This window comes from Amphiura filiformis, chromosome 3 (genome assembly GCF_039555335.1).
Source record: "Amphiura filiformis chromosome 3, Afil_fr2py, whole genome shotgun sequence".
Taxonomy (NCBI): domain Eukaryota; kingdom Metazoa; phylum Echinodermata; class Ophiuroidea; order Amphilepidida; family Amphiuridae; genus Amphiura; species Amphiura filiformis.
This window is the reverse complement of record NC_092630.1, coordinates 41,622,703-41,649,463: the sequence shown is the minus strand read 5'-3', so window position 1 is coordinate 41,649,463 and position 26,761 is coordinate 41,622,703. Positions and strand designations below refer to the sequence as shown.

The following is a 26,761-nucleotide window of genomic DNA, read 5'->3' as shown; positions in this document are numbered from 1 at the left end:
TTATAATGTACAAAAAGTAGCCTGGTTCAGAACAGTAACCTCAGATCGTACACTGTTTATCATTTCATGAACAGAGAGCAAAATAAAAGGGGTTTTGGGAGATTTCACAAAAAAATCAAATGAGAAAATTTCAATTTATTGCGATAGATTGGATCCTTTGAAACCTACCCCTTTGGTAATTTTCAGAAAAAAAAGTCTGTAAAAAGGTAACTGTTATGTTTGGGGATTTAAGTTCTGGAACTTAATTTTAAAAATCATGAAATTTTACACGAAAGATGCCAATTTTTAGAAGCTTAATTATTTCAGATGATGATTATTATAATACAATCGTTGCGTAAATGTAAAAAATAGAACTTAAAACAAAGTTGAGGGAATACGTTTTATGAAATCTCACAATGCCCCTTTAAGGTGGTACTACACCCCCTAATAAATGTTGTGATTAATTTTGCCTTTTTCTCAAAAATAACTACACACTGGTAACAAAAGTTATGTATATTATAGGAGCAAGGAATCCAATTACTTCAGTGACATTTCAGTGATTCAAGACAAGTGGTTCATTATCTTATGTTAAGAAATGAGGTACATCCTTGCGGTACCTCTTTTATCATAAATAACATACCGGTTGTCTTGAGTCACTGAAATTCCAGTGTAGTAACTGGATTCCTTGCCCCTATAATATACATAACTTTTGTTACCAGTTTTATTTTTTAAAGAAAAATGTAAAAATAGTCCTAAATTTATCAAGGGGTGTTGTACCACCTGAAGTTATTGTAGTATAACCCTTGCTCTTCTGTTCAACCATATTCACATATATTTTGCAAAAGGAAATGGATAAAATGATATTTTAGATTACAAAATCAAAATACAAACACAAATGTATATTGCAATTTAAATTCACACTGATAAAGTAGAAATAATCCTATACATATTTGAAAGATTCTATAATAATTTTATTACATATATTCTTTGATTATGGAATGTTATGAAAAATGCATTTCACAATGCAAAGGATAAAATTGCTGCTAGCTCAGGGGTAGCACTAAGTTTTCAAACAAGGGGTCAAAATGTCAATTTTTTTGAAACTATGGTCCAAAACAATTCAAAAAAGCAACCACTTAATGGTAATTTTGTGCATCAAAAGCTAGAATGCGTCTAGCGCAAGTTAGCGCCACCCCTGTGCCAGCTACATGAAATTGTAAGCATACCAAACAAAAGATTAATATTAAAAACAATCAAAAAGTATGATGTCCAATTAAAGATTAAAACATAGGAAAATACTTCTTATTCATATAATTTGGTCAGTTTTATGGATTTTAATTAAAAAATAATAATTTCTACTGCCACTTACTATCTAAAATCTAATATCTATGTTTTTCTTCCACGCTCTCACACAATAGAAATCTGCTGCTTACACACATCGGGGATGCCAGTGGCCTGAAGTGACTTTTAATGAAAAGCCTGAAAAAGCGAGCACATTTGGGCTATATAAAGCTTCAAAACAGGCTGAAAATAAATAAAAGTTTGAAAAAGAAATTTGGAGTAACAAAATGTGGAAAAATCTGGAAATCTGGCATCCCCGCACACATCTGCAATTAATGTCATTATCAGGGATATTAAGTTTTCCTGAAATTGCAGTATTTTAGGCACTTACATTGTGTTATGCCTGTCTGTTCAGTCTGACCTGTGACTACAATAAATATCTATATTATGTGGTTCACTACAAAGAAATATATGGACATTTTTATATGGTTCTTTGTGACAAGGAAAGAAGCAAGCTTACTAATACTAGCACATATTCATTTTAATATAGGAATAATCAAGTAATAAAGCACATGTATGACCTCTAAAAGGACCAAAATATACGGTTTTCATAAAAGTGTAATCTACTATAAGGTTTAAAACTATAGTGCACTTGCTTATAACATTTAATACTGCAATTCTTACATCTAAATTTAATACATACAATAATACAGACATGCCCAAATATGGAGGTAACATAAACAAACTCTACATACATGAAAAGGCACTAAACATAAGGCACTTATACCATGATCAGCTTGTAATACTAGGCGGGACTCATAACATCATGGGCTGATGTACATTGTAGAATGGTGTACACAGCTGGAAACAACACCTATGTGAACTATAAGATTGATAAAGGTTCTTTTTCAGATCCAATAAAATGATACTACTCACTCAGAAATATTTCAATTCCTATCAGGAATCTTGTTCACTCTGGTACTGGTGTTTCTAGATGTTTTTAGAACCGGCAACACTTCTGTCTGGTTTTGATGACGTCACCAAACTTTCTTTCTAAAAGCACCAGTACCAGAGTGAACAAGATTCCTGATAGGAATCGAAAAATTTCTGAGTGAGTAGTATCATTTTATTGGATCTGAAAAAGAACCTTTATCAATCTTATGAACTATGAACGATCCTGATGAATCTGTTTCAAGAACTATGTGAACTATGTTTCGTGTATAGTATGACTGATGCACGCGGGCATCAGTCTTGCGTATTTAACAAACTTATTATTGTACAAATTTAATAATTCTCGCCTATTGCGAGCTGATCCTAGTATAGCATAAACTGATTTTTATTGTTATTTTGATACTTTTGGTATCGTATCAGCATTATCTTACTATAACAATAAATATCAAAATCATCAAACATTAGTGTGAAAATATATTGTGTTGCTTACTATTACTGGCTAAGGCTGAGACTAGCATACCTGAAGTATATTTAGTCACTGCTAAGGAAAACATCAAGTCTATTTTGTCATTGAAAGAAAAGAGTAGTTACTGATAGTATCTTTGTGTACTTCTAACATATGTGATAGGATCTGGTCCATGGAGGCCAAAGGTGGCAAATTTGAAATTGAGATCAAGGCAAAAATATGGCATAAAAAAGCGAATATAATAAGAAAATAGACATCACAAAACTTCAGAACCAAGTATGTTAGACCCTTTGTGTTTTCATTATATGATAGCCTAATGTTTGTATAAGGCAATAATTAATAATCAAAAATGCCTCCTGCGGCCTTCCAGACATATGTAATTAGTTAATAACTGAAAATATGTGGGGAAAATTGTTTACATCGATTAGTTTTACACAGTAGTAATATTCCGAGTTGAATGTTGAATCTGAGCTGCTTAAGGGGGTACTACACCCCTGGCCAATTTTGTGCCTATTTTTGCATTTTTCTCAAAAATTATAGCGCATTGGTGACAAGTAATATATGTATATTATAGGGGCATGGACTACAACTACTGCACTGAAAATTCAGGAACTCAAGGCAAGTAGTTAATGATTTATTTATCAAATATTGGTTTTCCCTCATTTTTGACTGTAAGTCCACAACTGTTGTCTGTGCTGAAATAAAATTTCCAGTGCAGTAGTTGTAGTCCTTGCCCCTATAATACACATATCTTACTTGTCACCAATGTGCTATAATTGTTGAGAAAAATGCAAAAATAGGCACAAAATTGGCCAGGGGTGTAGTACCCCCTTAACAGCACGATCAGTTTTGTGTAGGTTAGATGTTTCCTAATACGACAGTGCAAATAGTTAGTTGTGTCGAGATATGAATCCATATTGATAAGTCAAAGCATATTCTTATCCAACTCTGAAGGCAGGCAATAAGAAATTACGCCAAATTTAGATGATAATGCAAAGAATTAGTTACATTTCACTGAACATATTCATCAGGTAATAAATATTCAGTAAAGAAATATTTTTGGATTTTTGTTTGACAAAACCAAGTGAATTTTTACATACTACTAATATTTCGTCCTCCACATCAAAGGACTTCATCAGGTATTACTGATATGGTCATCTGATCCACAGCAAACAAGTTTGATTGATTTCCATTGGTCCTTAGTCTCTTTTGCAGACTTCAATAGTGGATCGTAAACATGACTTAGTTACATTGTTTTTCAGAAAATTTTGCGAAAATCATGTCTCATTTCTGCATTCATTTTGAGTTGTAATTTGTATAGACAACAATTTTGTTTGCCTAACATTAAAACAAAAAGAGAATACACACAGCAAGCAGCAAGTCATTATTACTGTATTTACTTGAGTTGTGATTTTTCCCACTTATCTATGAAGTTGTGACAAATATAATGGCTGTAAATACACCAAACTATGTCCCTATCTGAACAGTTCTTGACCAAAACAAGGCATGGGGATAAAAAACAAACAAATAAAAAAACACATACATTTTTATACACACTCAAACCTTAAAGGGTACTACACCCCTGGCCAATTTTATGCCCATTTTTGCAAAAAAAAAAAAAATTATAGCACATTGGTGATAAGTAAGATATGTATATTATAGTGGCAAGGACTACAACTACTGTACTGAAAATTCAGCAACTCAAAGCAAGTAGTTATTGATTTATTGATCAAATATTGGTTTTCCCTCATTTTTGACTGTAACTCCACAACTGTTGTCTGTGCTGAAATAAAATTTCCAGTGCAGTATTTGTAGTCCTTGCCCCTATAATATGCATATTTTACTTGTCCCCAATGCGCTATAATTTTTGAGAAAAATGCAAAATAAGCACAAAATTGGGCAGGGGTGTAGTACCCCCTTAATGATTTACTGATATAATGCTAACAATAGCTGTGTTACAAATGCATATTTGAAAGACATACATCAGAAACAATAATCATTACAAAGCTGGAATGACTTTTAGCCCGGGAGGGGGGATACTCAAGTTTTGTTTTGGTAGGGACGTGCCGCTGAGAATTTGAAAGTGGACCCATAATTTATACCAATTTTTCAAGAAATCTGGACCCAAAATTTTCGGCCGAATTTAACCCAAAATTTTGGCTAGATTAAGGAAAAATAGGGCTATTTTCCGAAAAAAATTGAGAAAATTTTGAAAAAAAAAGGACCCATTCATATACCAAAATAGGCTTTGATAAAGGTGTCATTGATATACCAAAAGGCCGAAAATGCTACCCATATTTGCGGCACGTCCCCGTATGGTCATTTGGACTGAGTAATGGTGTTCGTCGCATTCCTAGCGACGAACACCATTTTTTTTCAAGGTTTATGTGCACTGGCTACTCTGGGGAAAGATTAAAATTTGTTCAACATTTAGGAATGAACAAAAAAAACAGCAATTTACAATCATAGCAGATCCAATTCCTATTTATTCTATTGATCTCACAGAATCCTCAGTGGCATATTATTATCCTATGGTGGCTAGAATGGCAATGTTGAAGGTCAAAAATTGGATTGGCAAGAGCAACCGCTGGCAGTGCCTCATATTATGAAATGAATTGCAGAATGTTGACTGATCTTCTTCAAAACTATTACATCCGTTTGCACCTTCATGATTACAGCCAATATCAAGTACATCCTAAAACCTGCCATCATTCTCCACTATTCAATATACAACTACTGGTAATCTTACTTTGGGTACAATTACCGAATAGGGTGCAACTTGCTAGACTTGAGTCCAGTCCAAGAGTTTAGGGTTAGGGTTTAGGGTTGGGGTAGGGCAGTCTTGTAATAAGACTATTAGAGTTGCGCCCTATTCGGCAAACGCTCCTTACTTTGCACTCCACACATTTCAGTATTTACATACATGTCAATCAAACCAGTGAAACCAAACAAAATATTTTCAAACTTCTCATCATCTGCATAATATGTACATTGACAAATCAACATCATAAAATAAACAATCACAATATATACAGGGGGCCTCAAAAATTATTAGTACCACATAGCACAACTATATCAAAGACTCGGTACCACATTGAAATGGAATGTCTACAGTGTGTAATCTACAAAACTGTATGAGTTTTGCAATATTTTTGAAGTTATGGTGTTAAAATAATAGTGCAAAGGCAAATGAAAGAATGCATCGTTTATAGCAAGTGTGGATCTTGTGAAGTACTGTATACATGTAGGTAACAATATTATAAGCTTAATCATGTTGATATCATATAACACATCAAGATACCATGGACAGGTCATTTTGGGACACCCTGCATCACAATATGTGACCATCCACCACAACTGAGCCCGGATGTCTCCAGTGCCACTATTGAGATATGCTCCATTGAACTTAACAATAAGCAATAGGAAACAAAGCAGAGATGCCAATCTTCCGATTTAAATCGAATTCCGATTTTTGTATTTTCCAAAAAAATCAGATTTTCTAAAAAAAAAAAAAAAAAAAAAAAATTTTTGGCCAAAAATATTTTTTGAAAATTTAACAAAAAACAGGGGGGTCAAAATTTGATGAATCATCGTTTTTATATTACGCATTATATATATCCATTTCAGCCATGTAGGCCATGTTATTTGGCCAAAAAATACTTTGAAAAATGTCTCTCATGTACAAAAGTATAGGAAACTGAACATTTAAAACCACTTTTTTGAGATGAAGGAAGCATTTTTTTCAAAAAAGTCTAAAACTGGTTTTTATGTTAAAATGGCCTTTTCGGTGCTAATTCTGCTAAAATTGCCTGGGCTTAGGTACCTAATTTGCATATTTTATGGTATAATTTTGAGAAAACAAGCCTTGAAGAATATTACATGTATAATAGATAGTCTTCAATACTGCTATCTAGGCTTGTTTTCTCAAAAGAACCTTATTTTTTAATCCATTTGAATGTAATTTTACCCTCAGAAATGGTGTCTCCTGCAGTGTAAAATGTGTAGAAACCCTCTGGCTTTGGGGGGCTTGGCCCCCTCAACCCCCACCGGGGCTTTGCCCCTGGACCCCACCAGGGGCCCTTAAGCGGGCCCATGGACCGGCCGTGGGGCGAGACTTGATCGCCCGCTCCCTACGTTCATAAATTTCAGATTTTTTTTCATAACCCATTGGCATCTCTGACAAAGGATTTATTGACTGTTTTATTGATTTTTCACTACTTAAATGTCAAGTACTATAGACATGATATAAATCATTTTAAAGCTAATTTCAAGCAGACTATTTTGGTTGAATATCTCAAAAATGATGATTGGTGACTTCAGGGCTCAGTTGTGCTGGATGGTCACATATATGGATGTACACATGTCTCTTTTTACATAATAGCTAGGAATAAATACCAGACTCATCTCAAGTGGAGGTCACTTCAAATCATCCCCAAGTTACATGGTTTATGGATGTTCTAACTGTATTCCTCTACCATGTGATGACGTGGGGATGATTTGAAGTGACCTCCGTTTGAGATGAGTCTGGCATTTGTTTCTACTTAATCATGTAAAAAGAGACCTGTGTAGCACCCACCAAGTGCATCCTTTTGATAAAGATGTATACACCAATCAAACCAGACATTATAAATTAATACAAACATTGAAATTTGACTTATTATTTATAGCTTAATTATAACAACAATTAAATCAATTACAACCAACATGTAAGTGAATTATGACTTGATTGCTGTGGCAGATATTCATCTTCCTTATTCATTTAATTCTCAAGCAATTATACCGGTAGTTGTTATCCAATACCACTATCAAATTTCTTGAGACTATTTGTGTACATCCATATCAAAACGATGCACTTGTCGGCTGCTACATGTGTCTCATTTTACATAATAGCTAGGAATAAATACCAGACTCATCTCAAGTGGAGGTCACCTCAAATCATACCGAAGTCACTTGATTTAGGAATACAGAGAACATATTCCTAAATCATGTGACCTGGGGATGATTTGAAGTGATGTCCACTTGAGATGAGTCTGGTATTTATTCCTAACTATTATATGAAATGAGACACATGTAGCAGTGACAAGGGCGTCGTTTTAATATGTGTAAACACTGACTCACCAAATTTACAGTAAGAACTAATAAAAGACAACAAGACCAAAACTGACATCTGAAACTCAAAGATATAAAAAGACCGAGACTTGCAGTCTCACACCCACATCATTTACACGTTTGCCAAAAGGGCTTTTGACATACAAAAAAAACCATACAAAACATAATATTGTAGGAATGAGAGAAAAAGGTGGCACATTTTGTACATAGCACCAGTTACTCAAGACAATAACATGGCATACAATTGTATTTCACTTTATATGATTTATGTAAATCTCTCATTTCTAAATTCTTACACAGGGTAAGTTGGTATCTACTCCTTTGGAGATAGAATAATTGTATTATTATTAATAATTCTTATTCAAATATTCTGAATAAAATAATATAATTACATAATCATTTTTCTCTTTTAACCTTTACAATTATTTCATTAGTATTTTAAAGAAATACATGACATATCTAAGGCACACATACATTGTATTGCAGGTCACTTTTGACACTTTTCCTATTACCATTTAGAAAAAATAAAGATTTTGTTTGATGCGCCAAACAGCAGAAATGTAATTGCTAAAAAAGCAGATAAGGCATAACTTGGAATGCATGTTTCTACACTAAGCACACAATATCACTGTGCTTTATTCTCCTGCATTGGGCTATTACAGCTGAAATCTTTACATCCCTTATGGAAGACATGAGCTTAATCTCCCACACAGGGAGTGTGAATTTGAAACTGGGTTACCTGAATAGGTGACGGCATTTGAAATCTACACCCCCTGTGGGAGGGGGACATTAAGATCATGTCTTCCATAGGGGTGTATGGATTCCAACTGGAATATCCCATTTTATTCCAGTTCACTGAGTAGTGAACAAAAAACAGGATTACATTCTAAAGCTTACTTATTGTTCAGGCAAACTGGAAGTACATCCAACATCTATTTTGTATGTGTACTATGATGATCGCCAACCAATGCTGCTACTGCACAAGAACCACCAGCAGTGGTACCGCACTGCTACTACCCTGGAACTGCAGAGTACCCTGCCAAGTATCTTGGCAACGGTGTACTTGTGCAGGCGGTGGCAGTAGGAATTTGGCAGTGTATATAACATGATCTTTTAAACCACAAAACAAGGATAGCACTTCCAACAAAAGGCACTTGAATAGGGCAAATCACTTGGCACTGTATATGTTTTAGTCCTTCATCTCACTCTGACTGCTATGACAGTAATACAAACTTGGTTGCTTGTTGAAGTACAGCAGCTTGAAGTAACTATCACCTCCTCAATATATAATGTGACTTGTTACCTGTATAACATACAATTAAGCAAATAAAACAGATAAGTATTTTATAATGTGTGAGCAATGATACCAACACAGAGCTTCTAATATCAAACATTAACATTGGAATCTTTAATTTCTAATTGCCAACATTAGTGTTGATTTTAAGGTGGTTTTAAATGCAAATTAAAGATCTATGGATCGTTTTCATCTTTGGCACAGAAGAAGATAATAATTTTTAAACATTTTCGGCAGTGTTTTCAGCACCCTACCTCCTCTGATTATTGCTCTCCAGGGACCGAGAAATTTTAGACCTGGATACTGCCCTCATACGGTTGAAATTGCACATGTCCAAATAAATATTGGAATGGTGTCAAATCGTTCAAGAACATCACAAATGACCTCTGCTGATTTTCCCGTAAAAAGTTTGTAAGTAATATGGAATCTGTGGCTGGGAATTCCACTGGGATTTTTTTACGGGAAAATCAGTGGAGGTGCGCAGGAACATGACTCAACATGTGAGTATACTTTTATTGGGACAAATGAAGTGATTTGCGAAAAAACAGGAAAAAAAAAAAACTTTCAATGTGATTGGTCAGAAGCCAATAGCGACTGCTTGAATACCATGGCAACGGTTTTATTACCTTCATAGCATGGCCAACATATCCCTACATAAGTACAAACTCACTTGAGGTTGTATCATGAAAGGTTTTGGAGATATTTGCAAAAATGTTGGAATTTATGATTTCCCTAAACCTTGCCTTTAATGTCATAATGTACAATCTTATAATATGAATTTGGTTAATTTTTTTCAAACCTGATTTTTTTGCATATTTGTAATGTTTACACATGTCACAACTTGCACCTAAATGGAATCAGCCAAATGTCTTGCGTTTGTAGGTAAACAGAGCAAAGTTCGACATAAAGTCATAATTCAAAGAATTATGACTTTATGTCCTGCCATAGAACTGCGTGTTAAACGGCCAAAATAACAAGCAGTGTTTCTTTCACTTTACCTCGTTATTTCAGCTCAAAATTAACAGAAACCATTCCCGATAATTATTACAAGTATTATTTCAGCATTTTGAGTATAATAATGACAAATTTAAAATTTGAAGGAAATCGTACATTAAGCCTTTAACACCACCTTAAGTCGCAAACATATCTGTTTAAAAACACTTCAATGTATGCATATATAATTGCCACTGGGATATCATTTTATTACGCAAGGATCTCTTTCAGCTTCAAAATTAAACACTAACAACTCAAAATTCCCCCCAGTTCACTCTGGATAAGTCCCTACGACCCTACCTTCGAAAAATGGGTGTCACACACCGCTATCAAAATAAAAGTTACACACTCTCTAAAAGACACTCACACCAATGAGCAACATGAGAGAAAGAATGTAGATATGATTAATTAACATAAAAACATCGGCATCATCTTACCTATTACTGGTAGTACTTTATTTCCCTGTGATTGTGCTGTGGTATAAAACGGTGACTGTGTGCCAATTAACATGTACTGATTGCCATCTCTTGTGAATCTGTAAGGAAAGCATTTCAAAATTGGATTACTAGTAAAGAAACAGGTACCTGTATGAAGAATTACAAAAACAGGAAAACACTATTACTAACAGTGAATACCATTTGTAGTTGAATGCTGCATCCTTTCAGTTAATGCTCTGCGTGCTAGCCATGCGCTTGGAAAAAAAGCTGAAGTTTTGAAATATTTTCTCAAAATATCAAGAACTATCTTAAGAACTACTGAACCAATACTATGCTTGTTTGTACTCATTTTAATGCATTTTTCATGCTGATTCCAAATATGGTCATGAACATTTACATTTGTGAAATATTTGAAAACCTGCGTGAAGAGTGTTAAAGAGCTCTCTCTGATTTCACGATGATACTGGGCAACGACACACAGGAGGCGGGAGATCCGCATTAATGTACATTTCTTTTGTGCGCGCAGACAAGATCACATCATGAGTATTGGTATTATTGATGCGGAACAAATGCACATTGATATGGATTTCCCCTCCAATATGGAGTTGCCCACAGTACCAATGTTGTTAGTGAATCGCAGGAGAATAAAACACAAAGTGTTGTTTAGGCAAAAAAAAAGAAGATTTGTTTCATGTCCCATGGGAGTTTGAAATCTAATGCAGTATGTGGTTTTATATTTTTTATTTTATCAATAAATCCGGTGTTCAGGGAGGTTACCCCCTTGAAAACTCACCAGTTCTGGCCCATTATGTCTTCATTTTTGAAAATAAAATAAGAATTGTGAAATAAAAAAATTTTTTAAACGTTTTCACCATCTGAAATCCAATGCGTGCAGGGGACATGAGACAAATGAATTTCAAGTCCGAGGTCTAACATAACTATCATTCTTGGGCATAATCCAGATTGTCTTACCTTAAAAGACCTTTGTATACTCCTCTGATATGCGACTCATTATGTACAAATAACCCAAAGCAAGTGGCAAGTTTTCTCAACATAACTGTGTCATCTAATGTATCTTGTTGGTAGTACACAGCATACACATGCCTAGAAGGTCAAAAAGAAATTGAAAACAAGAGGTATTAAAAGTTTATGCAACTTCTACAGAACACATACTAATGTCTATACTTCAGTTTCACCTTGAGTTTGGTAGTGATGTAGGTGCCTATATCATTGATCACAATATTGAATCGTCAACCTAATCCCACAGAGTGTATGTACATGCATACAAGGTTGGTTTGTCAGCATGCTCGCAACTTTTGAGGTCACAATGCATTATTTCGTAGACCAAAGATCAGTAACAGCAATTCAAATTTATAACAAAGTAAAACACTTGATTTCCACTAATTTATTCCAAAACAGGCTACAGACAGGGTATTCTCAGTTTTCTCACTTTAGTACTGTATTACTAGTCTGGACTGGAGCAAACTCTTGGCTGAAACAAACTATGGTATAGACTATGTATGTTTTCTGCACACATGGTCTATGTCTATTGGCCATACCAATAATAAGTAAGACAATTATGATTGAATAAACATGTTGAACATAAAGTGATCATGTAGCACTATTTCTACAGAAAATCCCAAGGACTTGTAGCAAGTCTAATCCAAACACCGCAATACTATGAGCTACGTACTATGCTGATTGTTTATTTCCATATATTATTTGTAAGTCCTGTGACAGATTTATGATACAGTGATTGAATCCAAGAGGGCCATAAGTGCTTTATTTCTATGCACTTACAACCATTTTGTACTCAACAATCAATATGACATCCCACTTACCCCTTGTCTGGCTCATGTTGTAATATTAAACTAGCACCATGTAGACATATTGACAACTCCGACTCCATCATAGCCGTGCTCCTACTCACCAGCCTATCCAACTCTTTATCATACTCGTCTGCTACCAGTTTATACACCTCGTTGGGTTCAGTCAGGTAACCGCTGTCATATAAGAAGGTATTAATACTATAACAGGCAATGCAAGCACCATGGGAAGCATGCAGGCAAGCAGACGACATGCATGCATGCATGCATAGGTAAGGCACAGCATATTGTTGGAAATTATCATGCAAACATTCAGTATTTAACAAACCACATGAAATTCCAAGCATGGAAAATTTTTGCAATTTCGATATCAGTATTGAAGCATTTTAAAATAAAAATGCAGAGTCCAAGCAAAATTTTAATAACATGCAAGTATTCAAGATTGATAACAAATCACGCAAAATTCATGATGGTCAAATAACACAGGAAGCACAATTTAGACAGCACAGGACACATGATGTAGCAAATTAAGACAAATATTAGTGATGTCAGGAAGAGAGAGAAAACCCCCCAAAATAGTATAAATGATTATAAATTCCCATTTTTCATTTCAAGAAAATTTGATTTAGTTTTAGCAATAGGCCATCAAATTCCAACACAAATAGAAAGCCAAAAGGTAATAATGAAATGTAAACTTAGTTAAGTTGGGAAAATGACGGAAATTTCAGGAAGAATGAAACAAATAAAATATAGATGATAAATTATAACCATTTCATTTTTTAAGCAAAAGAATTTCCCAGAAAATCCATAAGAAGTAAAAAGTACCAAAATTCAATACATATTTGATTGTACCAATTTACCAAAGCAAAAACAAAAAGCAAAGGCGTAATATTATGTGATAATAATAGCGCAATTCCCATTTATTGCCAGCCAAAGTTGACAGCAATGTATAGGAGAGTTAATAAAGTTAGATAGGTAGATAAATAGGAAGTGGAAGAAAAACAGAAAACAAGATGCTTTAGTATACACATCAAACATAATGGGTTATAACACTTCAAAACGTGACACTATACTTTGATCAGCTTGTAATCGGCGGGCCTTATAACATAGCGGATTAATATCAATATATTTTATTTTGAGAATTGTCTTGTGCCATCTCGCCAAAAGCATCACAAATTATTAATTCAAGTCCTATACTTTGTTTTTCTTTTTTAACACGCAAAAATATAGACCAGGCAGGTCAACTAATAGAACTCTTAACATGGGTCTACTTTTCAGCGTATTGGTAAAAGCCTCACATTTCCCGCCAATTACGAGCTGATCAAACTGTAACAGACTAGACTATGCAAATTTACTGTTAGAAATCATGCACAATATATACAAAAAAATTTCTGGCACACATTGACGGGACACCTTTAAATAAAACACTCTAGAAAGGCTGAGGAAACACTACCGAAACATTCAAATATACTCAAGATATGTGATGTGATGCTCACATCACATATCTGGGCATAATAAGGTTTGCAAATTGGGTTTCTAAAAATTTGACATGTGCAGGGGGGAGGATTCTTTTGGTAGGCCAAGGGAAGCAATTTTTGGCAGGATGAGGGGGAAGAGCAAACGATTTTTGGCAATCCATTTGGAAATTGGAGGCCTCATAATTATTGCACAGCTCCTAATGGAGTAATGATGATATGCTTCAACTGTGTTCCTCTCCTTAGGTATAGGTTTCGTCATTGTTTCCACAAAGCTAATAGGAATACCTATGGGCAACTCCATTTGAAATCTATACCCCTGTGTAGGAGATTAAGGTCATGTCTTCGGCCATAAAGGGAGTATGGATTTCAATTTAGATTAGAATTAAGATTAGAAAAATCAATTTTCATACACTTGTCTGTTTCTCATGTGTGTGATTTCTCATAGTAAATTTGCCTATATTATGTGTCGCTTTGAGTTTGGTTGTGATGCCACTGTGAGTTTTAAATTGCATAGCCTTGAAACAAGCGTGCCGTGTTGGAATCACAGCACAATACATTTGCATGTAAAGGTAGCAAAATCTGTACACTCTCTCACATACAAAGCGCATTTTGACATCAATACCAAGATCAAAGCGACACCGATAGTATAAATTGATTGAATGCAAATACAAACAGCAAAAAAGATCATTACTTCCATAACAATAGATTAGTATTTCTTTTCCATAAAATGTTAGCTTTTACTGTCAGATATGTCCCCTTGTAATTTTGAGCCAAACAATTGAGGTAAAGCAAAGAAAATACCAGCACCAATGCATGTCACTCCGGCGGTTGTGCTACTGTACTAGAGATCTCGGATTTTGACAAAACTACAGCACCTAAAATCTTGATATTTGCAGGATATCTTAGTTTACTAAGGTACATTACAATTGTGTAAAAAACAAAATTAAAAAAAATATATTGAGGGCGTCTTCCTCAGCAAATGTTACAATATGGCTTTAAGGAATCAGATAACAATGTTTGCACAGTATTTTTTGCGGGCCCTGAGAGCACATCAGACACACACATTTTTAATAATTTGTCATAAAATTTGTATTATATCGCGAATTAAAAATCAAAATTATTTGATATCAGAAGGACATTCCACGTATTCAAAATGCAATTTGATGTGCATCTTATTTTTTTCTCATAAAATTTCTTCTTTTTCAAACTTAAGGATATGCTGTCTTTAAGTTCACTAAAAAGTGCTGTTCACATGTATAGTGACCTGAGTTACTAAACCAATTAAACGCAACATAAACTAACATGAAACATTGAGCTATTCCAGTTGAAATCCACACTACCCCCATGGAAGATTTAGTCAAAGTCTTCAAAACAGGAGTATGGTTACTCTCCAGTTGAAGAGGATACAGGTAAAGCCATAATACAATGGCAGTATGGGTTTCTAAATAATTAACTCTGACCAATTCTATTTGATAAACATGCTCCCTCTGTGGATGACTCAATCTAAATCTTCCACAAAGGGAGGGTGGATTTCAACAGGAATAACCCATTCTGATAAACATTCAAGTAAATGTCACTTTCGAAACATCTGCTCCTTACCTGGAAGTTTTCCTGTTAGCTAGGTATGCATCAAGAAACGATTTCTCTTCATAAAACCCATCTTTTTTAATTCTCTTGACTCTAGACACATCAGGTACGATAGAATGGCGACCTTTTCTCATATTATCGTCCAGTAGCCAACCTCTCCAAGTTGGTACGCTACAGCAACCGGTATTTTTATTGAAGATTTCACCGGTATAAAATTTTCTTCTCAGAACCCAACTGTATCAAAAAAGAAGATTATTAATTATTTTTAAATGTATTACAAAGTTCTGTTGTGATTGTGGTAAATTAACCATTTGATTCATTTTAAAACAATTTGTGCTTCATGATTTTTATCACCAAGCAACATCCTCCCCAGCTGAGCTGACCATGGATGACCCCAGCTGAAGACCAAAGGTTTGTAATGATATCAGATTGTGATGATTCTCACTTTTCTGCTTGACTAGATTGATTTAATCACAAGATTTCTAGCTTCAATGATTTCAATAACGTACTTACAACTTAAATCATTTTCATACATGGGTATGGAAGTCAAGTAAAGTCAAGTAATGTCATGTATTCAAGCATTTTGTATTTACACAGAACTATACATAGTAGCCAAGGAAGTAGATTCTTATCAAGCATTGACAACTTCAACTAGCTTGTAAAAACAAACTTCAAAGTTTGTACATACCCAAAACCAGGGAAATCTTCAGTGCGATAGAGAAGATGTTGATCTCCAGATGTGTGCTCAAAACCTATAGGAATAAATCAAATTGAAATAATTGATATCAGGTGCTGAACTTATACAGAAATGTATTTAGTGGTGCAAGTTTATATATGCACATCCTTGGTTTTAGTTTTTTGCAGATAAGCTGTTATACTAGCCCCCTAAAGCTGCCTTGCCTCCCTTTCCCCAATTCTGCAAAAATCTTGTTATGTTTACTGTATAAATTCATACTTCAAAGTGCACTTCTGGCGCAATATACTGTATAGTACGAACAGGGGCGTAGCATCATAGGGGGCACATCCCCCAATCAAGTGAAAAATCTCGAAAATCTCATAGGAAAATAGCCGATCAGTGGTTTGTGCTCCCCCCTTTCCCGATCAGACCCGGTGCCCCCAATATGATGACTCTTGCTACTCCACTGACTGTGGATATTGAAACCTGCTAAATTAATTTGGGCCCAAATAACAGTGTTTTAGATTGAATGAACATAAACACTTTTATCCTACAAAAATGTTGAAAACACAGAGATGCGAAAACTTACCACTGCAAAAATATAATAATATAATATTGTAAATACCAACTGAGACATTTAAAAACCGTAAATTATTGATCACAGATTAATATTTTTACAACTTTCCCTAAAAATGCACTTCCTTAAACACTTCAATATATCCGACTAAATAATCCTGCTATAAAACATGCAATAATAACATACCATTTTGGTTCCAAGCTGATATGGTCAAAATAGTATTATCTTTATCCAGAAGAGGCAGAGTCTGACTGAAATAATGCAAAAAATCTGGAGTCACTTCCACATATTCTTCCAGAATAATGATGTATTCGTTCCCAGGAAAGGCAGTTAAACTACGTTCTATACCATTTATTAGAGTTTCTGTGAAAACAAAAGAAACAGTCTAGTTATGTGGTGGATAAATATTATAATTAAAGAAGAATTTATCGCATCTGATGTCATCTGTCAATCATATTCGAGCACGGTCTGTTTACAAGTGTTGTGATGATGACTTGCTGAACGCGGCGGTATAAGCGGGCCTTATTGTTAGTTTTGCACATTCAAACATGCAAACCATCTCAAAAGTTAGGTCTTTATAGTAGGAAACTTTCTTTCGCAAAGGCACATGTCAACAATGCCTAGAAAAGCTGCTTTTTGCCTTGTAAAAGTACATAATTTTTCGCCATTTGCTGCTATTCCTTTTCTCCGATCAGCACCAGATAGATCGGTCTTCCTTTTACGCGCTAGTAACCTGTGTAAACCAATCAAGGATCGTAATTGACAGTGACATCAGACGCAATGAATTCTTTTTATCTCTGTCTTTAATTATTAAATAAACCAGAAATAGGTAGAATTCAACATGTTGACATGTTACTTATAGAGGGTGGATAAAGTGTACATGTAAAGAAGATTATCACATCTCCACAATGTACCATGCTTTTGCAAAAGAACTTAAAACTGGTTCCTGATGCATGCAAGTTATGCATTGAACATGTACATGACAGAGGGCTTTACAGCAGCAATATAACTGGGGATTCTTAGATTTGGATGATATTTATGGGTAATTGGGGGTCTCTCTCATGTACTCATTACAAGTGTTCAAAAATTCAAAGCTTGTGAAGACAAAATAGGGTTAGTATGAAATTTAAAATGAAAATGGGAACCAGTCATTTTTGACATAGATTAACCTAGCTTCTCATTTGATGTTCAATGATGTATGTAGAACGTGACCTTCAGCACATACATTTCGGAAGGCTATTATAGTATAACTAAAGGGTAGTTTCTGATAGATGCACAAATCCATTAGAGTTTGAAATTTGTGTATAAAAGATATGTCATGGCTTCGTCTGGCTAAAAAGGTCAAATTTCACATATACTTTGATCAGCTTGTAATCGGTGGGTATTGTTAGGCTTTTATCACTACGCCAAAAAGTAGACCTATATTAAAAGTGATATTGTTGAACTGTCTGGTCTATATTGTTCGTTTGAAATAATGTAGACATAGTATAGTATTTCAATTAATAATTTTTGATGCTTCTGGCGAGATGTCACAATGCAATTCTCAAAATAAAATATATTGATATTAATCCGCGATGTTATAAGGCCTGCCGATTACCAGCTGATCAAACTATAAGTGACATGTACAGTACATGGTGTATTCTGGAATGCTATGTGTAGAAATCTCCAGATTGTTTCCTTATATACTCTGCAAAATGTGTTTAGCATGCTTGCTTGCTTGCTTGCTTGCTTGCTTGCTTGCTTGCATGCTTGATTGTGTTGTGCGTGTAACATGATTTTTGAAATAATACTGCATGTGCACTTTTTATGCAAGGCTTTACCTTTTTAGAAAATTAATCAAGATTATCATACTTACTTTGATAATTAGCACTGCTTTTGATAAAATCTACACGGAATCCATACAAGCTAACTAAATCATTGGGTTCAGCAAAACTACCCTCTAACATAACCTGCAAAACACATTTAATACAAAATGAATTACATTTTCAATTCTGAAAACTTTGTTAGCCATATTGTGATATCAAATTGGATCGAATGAGCCCATATTCATTGGTTGAGCTATGAGTTTTAAAATATTGGATGAGACATAGTCGAGTCCAATATTTTAAAACTCATAGCGAGACCAATAAATATTGGGCGTAAAACATCAGTTTTATCATTATTATGTGTTGGATCCAATATTTTCACACACTTAGATTCATCAAAACATAATAATGACACAATCTGGTCCATGGAGGCCAAAGGAGGCATTTATTTATTTATGTATTTATTTATTAGACTCTATACACTGGCATTTAAAAAATTGTGTTACTATAATTATTACCTTATACAAACATTATAGGCTATCATATACTGAAAACACCACCAAAGGTCTAGCATACTTGGTTCTAATATCAAATTTTATTATGTTTATTTTCTCATGTATTTTATTGTTTTTTACTTTATCTCAATTTCAAATTTGCCGCCTTTGGTCTCCATGGACCAAACCATTAGTCTATTTCAGTAAACTCATAGAAACAAACAAGGTCCAGTATTCGTAACTCTACGATGCATTTCATGCATTAAACAGTTCAAACTTTGTGTAAAATAGACAACTATACTTTGTTTCACGAGTTTGATAATGACGTTGGTATTTATATAAGGTTGCTGTGACAACTGCCCTTGTATGCATGTTTATACGCTTCACATATACCATACCATTTGATAGCTGTGATCAGTGAAATATATGTCAAAACCAAACTTGAAGTGAAATAAATAATAGACACTCTACTGACAAGAAGAGAAATGAAAAGGGCAGAGCAGAATGTATAAGAAGCAGGTCATTCTTCTACTAGGAGCAAAATTTGTATCATGATATTAGCCAAACATTAAAAGTGTACATCACTTCATCTTTGTGTAGCATTAATGGTGATTTGGAATATTTTCTAAATAGCTACTTCATAAATTGCTTAAATCTGCATAACTATTATGTTCATCACTTACCATCACATTAGAAGGTCTTATTCCTGGCACATCAATAAGTGAAGCTAAACATCTTTCCAGTGCACGTAAATCAGTACCTACAGGAATACAAATATTACTCATTATCTACACACTCTGCTGTGTCATTGTTCTATGCATTGAGTATGTGTATTAACTCTATTTTATTGAGATGAGTGCCTGCCTCTATGCTTGTATATGTACTCAAAGAGTAACATTAATATGCTATTTTGGAGCTCCTATTAGACTTGACTGATTATTGGTGACACCAGGAAAGTTGAGAAGAATATTCTTCTCATTTGAACTTTCCTGGTGACACATAAAGAAGGATGCTGTTAGGACAGTCTATAGGTTGGCAACTATTTTAAATGTGATGCGATTTGGTAGTTCAAAGCATCTTGCAAATGGTAGTGAGCTTTGGCAAAAATTGCACTGATCATTTCACAGCGAGTGTGTAGAAGAATTCAAATATCACCGATATACTTTTGTTGGTCATGTGGTTCTTGAGTTATGTTGTAAAAAGGGCTGAAACAACAACACTTTTGTAAAACCTTCATAACTCATTCGCGACAATAAATCAAGCAAGTTTTCAAAGTATATGATTTGTAGAATAAACTTTATTTTATTTGTAAAATAAAGTGTTATTTTTCAATAATATGTTGATTTAGATAATGAAAATCAATTTTATGGCTGCTTTGACCAACAATACTTCGGCTACCCTTTACCAAATATGATTAAAATGTAATGTCACTTAAAACTAGACAAGAATCTACATATGAGGTACATGATAAACGGAAAATGCTACCTGGAATAACTACAATAGGAGTACTATAGGCTGGGTTACTCTGGAGTGATATGTCATCTAATGGTTTGGGGAAAACTGGCAGCAACAAATTCTCCTCTGAAAGAGAAAGAAAACAAGTCTTTATTTACCATACATACATTTTGAAGATCATATTGAAATGTTGCAACATAATTGTTAGACGTCCATTAATAAATACATTCAATATTTTATTAACATGGCAAAGAGAAATAGTAATATCAGAAAATGGGCTATTCCATTTAAAAGCCACACTAACCCTGTGGGTGACTTTGGAAATATCTGCCATGAATTTCAAATGGAATTAACACATTAAGCAGCTCCATACCATCTGAGAAAGATTCAACCTGAAACTTCCACAGAGTCAGGGTGAGTTTCCAATGGAGCTGCCTAATGTGTTCATTCCATTTGAAATTCATATTCCCCCTGTGGACGACATTTCCAAAATCTTCCAGCGGGTGTATCGATTTAAAATGGGATAGCCATTTTAAGAAACGCTAGAGTAAAAACTGAAGTTTAGTAGGTTTAAAGGGGCACTTTGTAAATCACAGCCTCATTCCTCACTCCAAACATTTTTCATCAGAAATCTAGGACTACATTCTGTTTGTTTGATTATTGCAGATTCTGTATTTTGACAAAGACATTGTCCAATTTGTATTTTGCATCCACTCACAGTATGCAATATACATGCTGGGATGAAAAAAGGGCTCCACACTGCCGTCTGTATGTGCCTCATGAAACACTGAGATATGTAGACAAGGGACAACAGGCTTAGGACAATGTAAGTTTACCCCAGTGCCCTCAAGTAATGTTAGCCTTTACTACTGAAGAACCACTCAAGCCAATAATTTGATCTTACCTGTACATAATTCTGGGTAACCATCGTATTCCTCACAAAATTTTTTCTTTTTGCGACTAGCTGCTACTTTACTATTAGTGCCTTCAACTAAAGAATTAAAATAAAATGAGAAAGAAAATATTGGTTATCTTCTGTTTCATGAAAATAAAGACATAGACATTTAAGGGTATACAATGTATTGTTGGTCGAAGCAGCAGAAAAAAAGTTCATAGTTCATAGCATCTTGCGAATGGTAGGGAGTGTGTAGAAGAATTCAAATATCACAGATATACTTTTGTAGGGTATGTGGTACTTGATTTATGTTGTAAAGAGGGCTGAAACAACAACACTTTTGTAAAATCTACATAACTCATTAACAACAACAAGTTTTCAAAGTATATGATTTGTAGAATGAACTTTTGCAAAACAAAAAAGTGTTATTTTAAAATAATATATTGATTCAGATAATGAAAATCGATTTGTTTGTTTTTGGCTACTTCGAGCAACAATACCTCGTATACCTTAAGGCAGCTGTGCACTCTCAGACATGCATGAAGTAAAACTTAATTATTTACACAAAACATATAAAAGTATGTACATTTTCTAAAGGCAAAACATCAAGGTCTCTAAATATAATTACAGATTTGGTGTAAAAGAACAATTATGGAGAAAATCACAAATAAGTGAATTTTTGGCAACCTTTTTTTGGTACACCTAGAGTTATTTGGTACCTAAATCGTCATTTCACCAAGAAAATAGGTTGTGTCATACATGCACGGAAGAGTCGCGTAGCCGGCCTCAAAATTCAGGGAGGTCACCAAGGCCATGGCCTCTGGTGCCCATAGACTTGCTCTTGATACCCTTCAATTTCAAAGCATTTTTGATATATACAGGCTGTATCAAAATGATTGGTACCCATCAGCTTTGTATCAGTTCTAATAAAACATCCGCTTCTTTCAGGTTTAACATTAGATCCTCTTTAAATGACTACAATTTGTTATTTAATGATTTGTTATGACACAAATCTACAAATACGGTGGCTGTGATGATGCATTTTGATGTGACAGTCTTTGCCATATTCACTGGATATTGATGGGTACCAATCATTTTGATACACCCTGTAGTGACCTTTGTGCACTTTGCTCACTGGCCTTAAAAATGAGTGCCCATGAAAAATGAATTTTGAGGCCCGTTGCATCATATCTGCACATTAACAAATTGTGCAAATACACAACGCAATTTGTTGTTGCATGTGTGCCGCATTGGTATAACAAAAGTTTTTATCCTATTAAATTGTGAACACAAGTGAAATAGTGAAATAAAATCCATCAAAAAATGCAGCTGGGGTTTACAATCTAGATTTTCTTTGCTTGTATTTATAAAAAAAAACATTACAAAATACATGACATACATACCATCACTAAAAGTATCAAAAAAGCTCAATTCCTTGAAAGAAACAACATCTTGAGTACACAGCCATGTAGTAAAATATTAAACAAAAATCATGCCCATTTTAATTGATTTTACCCCACAATCTCTACATTTATGTAAAGCATGATTAATTGATTTTACTACAGACTACAGATTAACCATTTTTTATGTGACTACCTCGCTGCAAATGCATGGAAGATCCAATACTTTACACTACAACAAATACGGTGATGGTAAGTCGGTAAAATCCAATTTATTTTCAAATCAATTCCATATACACTATAAGATTCCTATTGAGCCGCCTGCACAGGTACATCATCGCCTCACCAAGGTACTTGATTGGTACTGTGCAGTACCAGGGGAGTACCCTGGGGGAGTGCAGTGTAGTACCAGAACAGTACCACTGCTGGTGGGTGCTGTGCAGTAGCAGCATGTACTTAGTGTGCACCAGTCGGGTACCTTGGCGACGGTGTACTTGTGCAGGCGGCTGCAAATATAAGAATCTTATAGTGTATATTTGATTGATCCAATCAATCCATGCAAATAAATATGGAACCAAAATAGAATGCTCTTAAACATTACACAAGAATAAAATGGATAAGGAGACTGCTAAAACAGAATGTGAGATATATGTCAAATTGAAAAAAAAAGAAAAGAATATAACAGCACGTAGTAAAACAGATAATAAAACTTGATAATTTACTTGAATTTTCACATTTCCTTTTTGTAGCAGATCCTGTGTCATATACTGGGGTACCCAAAAAGGTGGTTTTGTTACATTTTGATGGGCAGCTTGGATTTCAAAAGACTGTCTCTTGAGTATTCCTTCACTTAGAAGATTCAATTAGGTCTTAAATTGAGGCTAATTTATTCTATATTACTCATGTTTTGATCCTGTTTTAAAATAATTTTTAATTATTTTCTTATGAGGTTTGGCATGAAATGTGCCAAGGGTGGTTGAGGATTAGGCGGAGGAGGATTAGGCGGAGGGATTCGTATCGTAAATTTGATCTAAAACCCCCATTAAAAATTTGAATCTAGTAAAAAAATGTCTAAATGAACTCCCAGACAACTAAACCAAGTAAATAAATACATAAGGTCATTTAAAAGACTAATACTTGCTCAGAATGATTGTAAATGTGGAAAAAAGAGGTGGGGTTAAATCCCACCTACTTTGTGATTGTTTTTGCCTGCACTCTCTCATTTTTTAACCAATTTCCATAAAATAGGTGTCAAAACGCTCAGGAGGATGAACCACTTCAAATGAGACGTGTAGGTAAAATGTTTGAAACATTTCATTTTTGTACTATGTAACACAAAGGTACCGCAGGTTGTGACAGCGAGTTTAGAAAAGTACCGTCAAAGTGAAAATGTGTGCTTTATACTAAATTCTCACTTGCTTGACCAAACTTTCGAGCAAAGTAAAAAAAATAATTAAGGGTAGGTCAGGATTATTGTTTTTTAATTATTTGGTAAGACTACTAAATCTGACTTGTTTTAGAATACACACAGGATATCATGAAACAGTTAAAATGCACATTTTCTTCACTTTTTTAAAACTTCAAATAGTCACAAACTACTTTCCATAATATATCAAAATTAAATGACAATTTTTTTCCTTTTCCTCCCTCAAAAAAAGAAGTGTATTTAGGGTAGGTCAGGTTACGCCAATCAAACATTTTTTTTTTGCACAATCTCAAATATTGTGCTTATTTTATTGCAGAATTTGATAAAAACACTAACGCAAAACCTATTTTTTCTTCTTTCTCTTTTCAAATCAGTGAAACCTTACTATGATGCAGCTCTTTTGGCAGAAATCATTATTTATTGATTATAATTATTCATTTCTTCTTTAGTGGGACAAACAATCGATGACCCTTGCTGCCCACAAATAAGATTTCTGCATTTTGCTCAAAAGTTATCCTGCTTTAAATATAGTAACTTACTTTGTTTTGGTATACAGTCCTGTATATCTACTTTAGCACCCCAACTTGTCGGTAGTTTATTGCCAATCTTCTCATAGGGAGTAGCACCATCTATGCCTTTCTGTCCAATAAACACCCACATCTCCCTGTAGTCTAAGGCAAATATCTGTGTGCTGCCCAAATTCTTTAGTACACCTTTGGTTTCAAAACTCAATCTAAAATGGTGAAATTGGAGATAATGAAGATCATATCAATGTCATCTTTCACATACACTAAATAGTAAATTGTAACATCTGTAAAAAAAAATCATTTATATGAGCAAGCATTGTTTTTGTCAATAAAACTCAAAACATTGCAAAGTGATCCCGGAAAAAATTATTATTTGTTACAATCGAGTTTGTGAGCATCAATGCCTTTGGTGAATAACCTTATTATTAGAATGTTCGGATCTTACGCGTATTGGTATTATACAACAGAAAATATTTGTATAATTTTTCAGCCAATACAATGTATGTGTCTAAGATATGTTTCTTTCATGCTATATTAAACCTGGGATGGTTTCAATGAAATTATGTGCAGAAAAATGATTTTAAATCTATTTTTGGCCGATTAATTGTCTTTGTTGAGAGTGTTATGTCCTTTTCTGTGGACCCAAATGGCTTCTCTGTCTGAAAGAGCACCAAAATAAGGTGCATAAATTTGAATCCAGACAATTTATGCATGCAAAACACAAATCTGCCAAGTTGCAGGTTAAATTAGATTCCCACCAAAGCTTAATATGGCCAGGGGTGTAGTCAGCTATCTTAGTCAGGGGTGGGGTGTGGCAAAGACAAAAAAATATATCCTGGTAACATCATTTTGACCCGGTATTATCGGTGGGATATACACTTTTTTGTAGAGAGACTGTACTTCCAAAAATGGCTTTATTGGGATAATATGTGCATGTAGCATGCACAACTTTGGTATTTTACACTATTTTGGCTCACAACCATTGTGGATTTTGGAGGAAAACTCCATTCCCCTTTTCTTTTCCTTTGCAATCTTGTTTCTCTTTCAATTTTTGTCAGGGGAAGAACTCTCCTCCCCAACTGGCTATGCTACTGCTTATGGTAACTTCGGATTAGTTTGTCAAGGGAAAAACTTACTGATTTGTGGCTTCGTCAAATACAGTGCCTATAACCAGATGACCATCCTGTACTGTCTGCAGGAAAGCTGCAGCTTCTCTATCGTCAGATGCTGTCAATATTACAATGATACAAAGAAAAAAATACATGTCATTGTCAGGATTCCCATTATTATACAAGAACAAATTTCCCAAGTTTCCCTGATATTTCCCGATACATGTCCAAAATTCCATAAGAAATATTTCCACTTTACCAAGGTTATATCAGGAGAAGGGAGAATTCTTTCCAAAAGTACAAAATAGTTTGAACAGAAAATCATTGAATGGGCCTTAAATCATGCTTGCTGCTGGAGAGGTGGAAGATCAAGGCAACTAAAACGATTCGAGTTAAAGAGGATGGACTGCAAATAGTCCAGTGTGAAAAGCTATGGTAAATCTCCCATATTGGTGTGTCAAGCATGGAGACCAAAATAATAAACCTCCATATAGTTTAAAATTAGCATTTTAAGGGTACAGACCACAAAATAGCTTTCCATAGACTGTATGTGCAAAATAGAGGTCGCGTTTTAGGCCACCAATCGAGCTACCTTGAAATTTGAAAAATATAGGCCCATTTGATATTATCTTAATCGGAACAGAATTCTACATAACATATCTGAAAATGACTATACATTTTAGGTCTACTCTTTGTGAAAATTAGCATTATATAAAAAGGCAAGATTTTCCTGTGTTTACATCCTACTGCTAACCACGTTTTGAATTTGTGTGTTCATGCGTGCATAATTGAAATTGTAAACATCACTCAAATATTTGTGTTTTGTTTTTTTACACTAAATTGGCCAGTGAAGCAATATGCAATATTATCAATTTCAGTGTTCAAAATTGTGTTTTACTAGAACTTATGAATGTGATCTCTACAATTATCATATTCATAAGTTCTAGTAAAACACAATTTTGAACACTGAAATTGATAATATTGCATATTGCTTCA

At 34.4% G+C, this 26,761-nt stretch overlaps 1 protein-coding gene and 1 long non-coding RNA gene across 4 annotated transcripts in view; one reads left to right on the top strand and one right to left on the bottom strand.

The window, feature by feature from the left end:
• LOC140148544 (uncharacterized) overlaps window positions 1-26,761 on the top strand; it is a 219,309-nt gene that overhangs the window by 111,611 nt on the left and 80,937 nt on the right. The gene's annotated exons all lie outside the window — the stretch shown is intronic.
• The window catches only part of LOC140148531 (protein O-linked-mannose beta-1,2-N-acetylglucosaminyltransferase 1-like), a 57,466-nt gene continuing 39,281 nt past the window's right edge, over window positions 8,577-26,761 (bottom strand). For 2 of the 3 annotated variants that reach the window (XM_072170524.1, XM_072170525.1), the window contains 13 exons: window positions 25,793-25,883; window positions 24,669-24,862; window positions 21,313-21,399; window positions 20,439-20,534; window positions 19,637-19,713; window positions 18,510-18,603; window positions 16,841-17,017; window positions 16,090-16,153; window positions 15,414-15,635; window positions 12,352-12,537; window positions 11,483-11,614; window positions 10,511-10,608; window positions 8,577-9,089 (listed from right to left, as the gene is read on the bottom strand). In XM_072170524.1, coding sequence (XP_072026625.1) covers window positions 9,058-9,089; window positions 10,511-10,608; window positions 11,483-11,614; window positions 12,352-12,537; window positions 15,414-15,635; window positions 16,090-16,153; window positions 16,841-17,017; window positions 18,510-18,603; window positions 19,637-19,713; window positions 20,439-20,534; window positions 21,313-21,399; window positions 24,669-24,862; window positions 25,793-25,883 — 1,550 coding nt within the window. In that variant the 3' untranslated portion in view covers window positions 8,577-9,057. The remainder of the gene's footprint in view (window positions 9,090-10,510; window positions 10,609-11,482; window positions 11,615-12,351; window positions 12,538-15,413; window positions 15,636-16,089; window positions 16,154-16,840; window positions 17,018-18,509; window positions 18,604-19,636; window positions 19,714-20,438; window positions 20,535-21,312; window positions 21,400-24,668; window positions 24,863-25,792; window positions 25,884-26,761) is intronic. The other variant, XM_072170523.1, reaches the window with a different exon arrangement.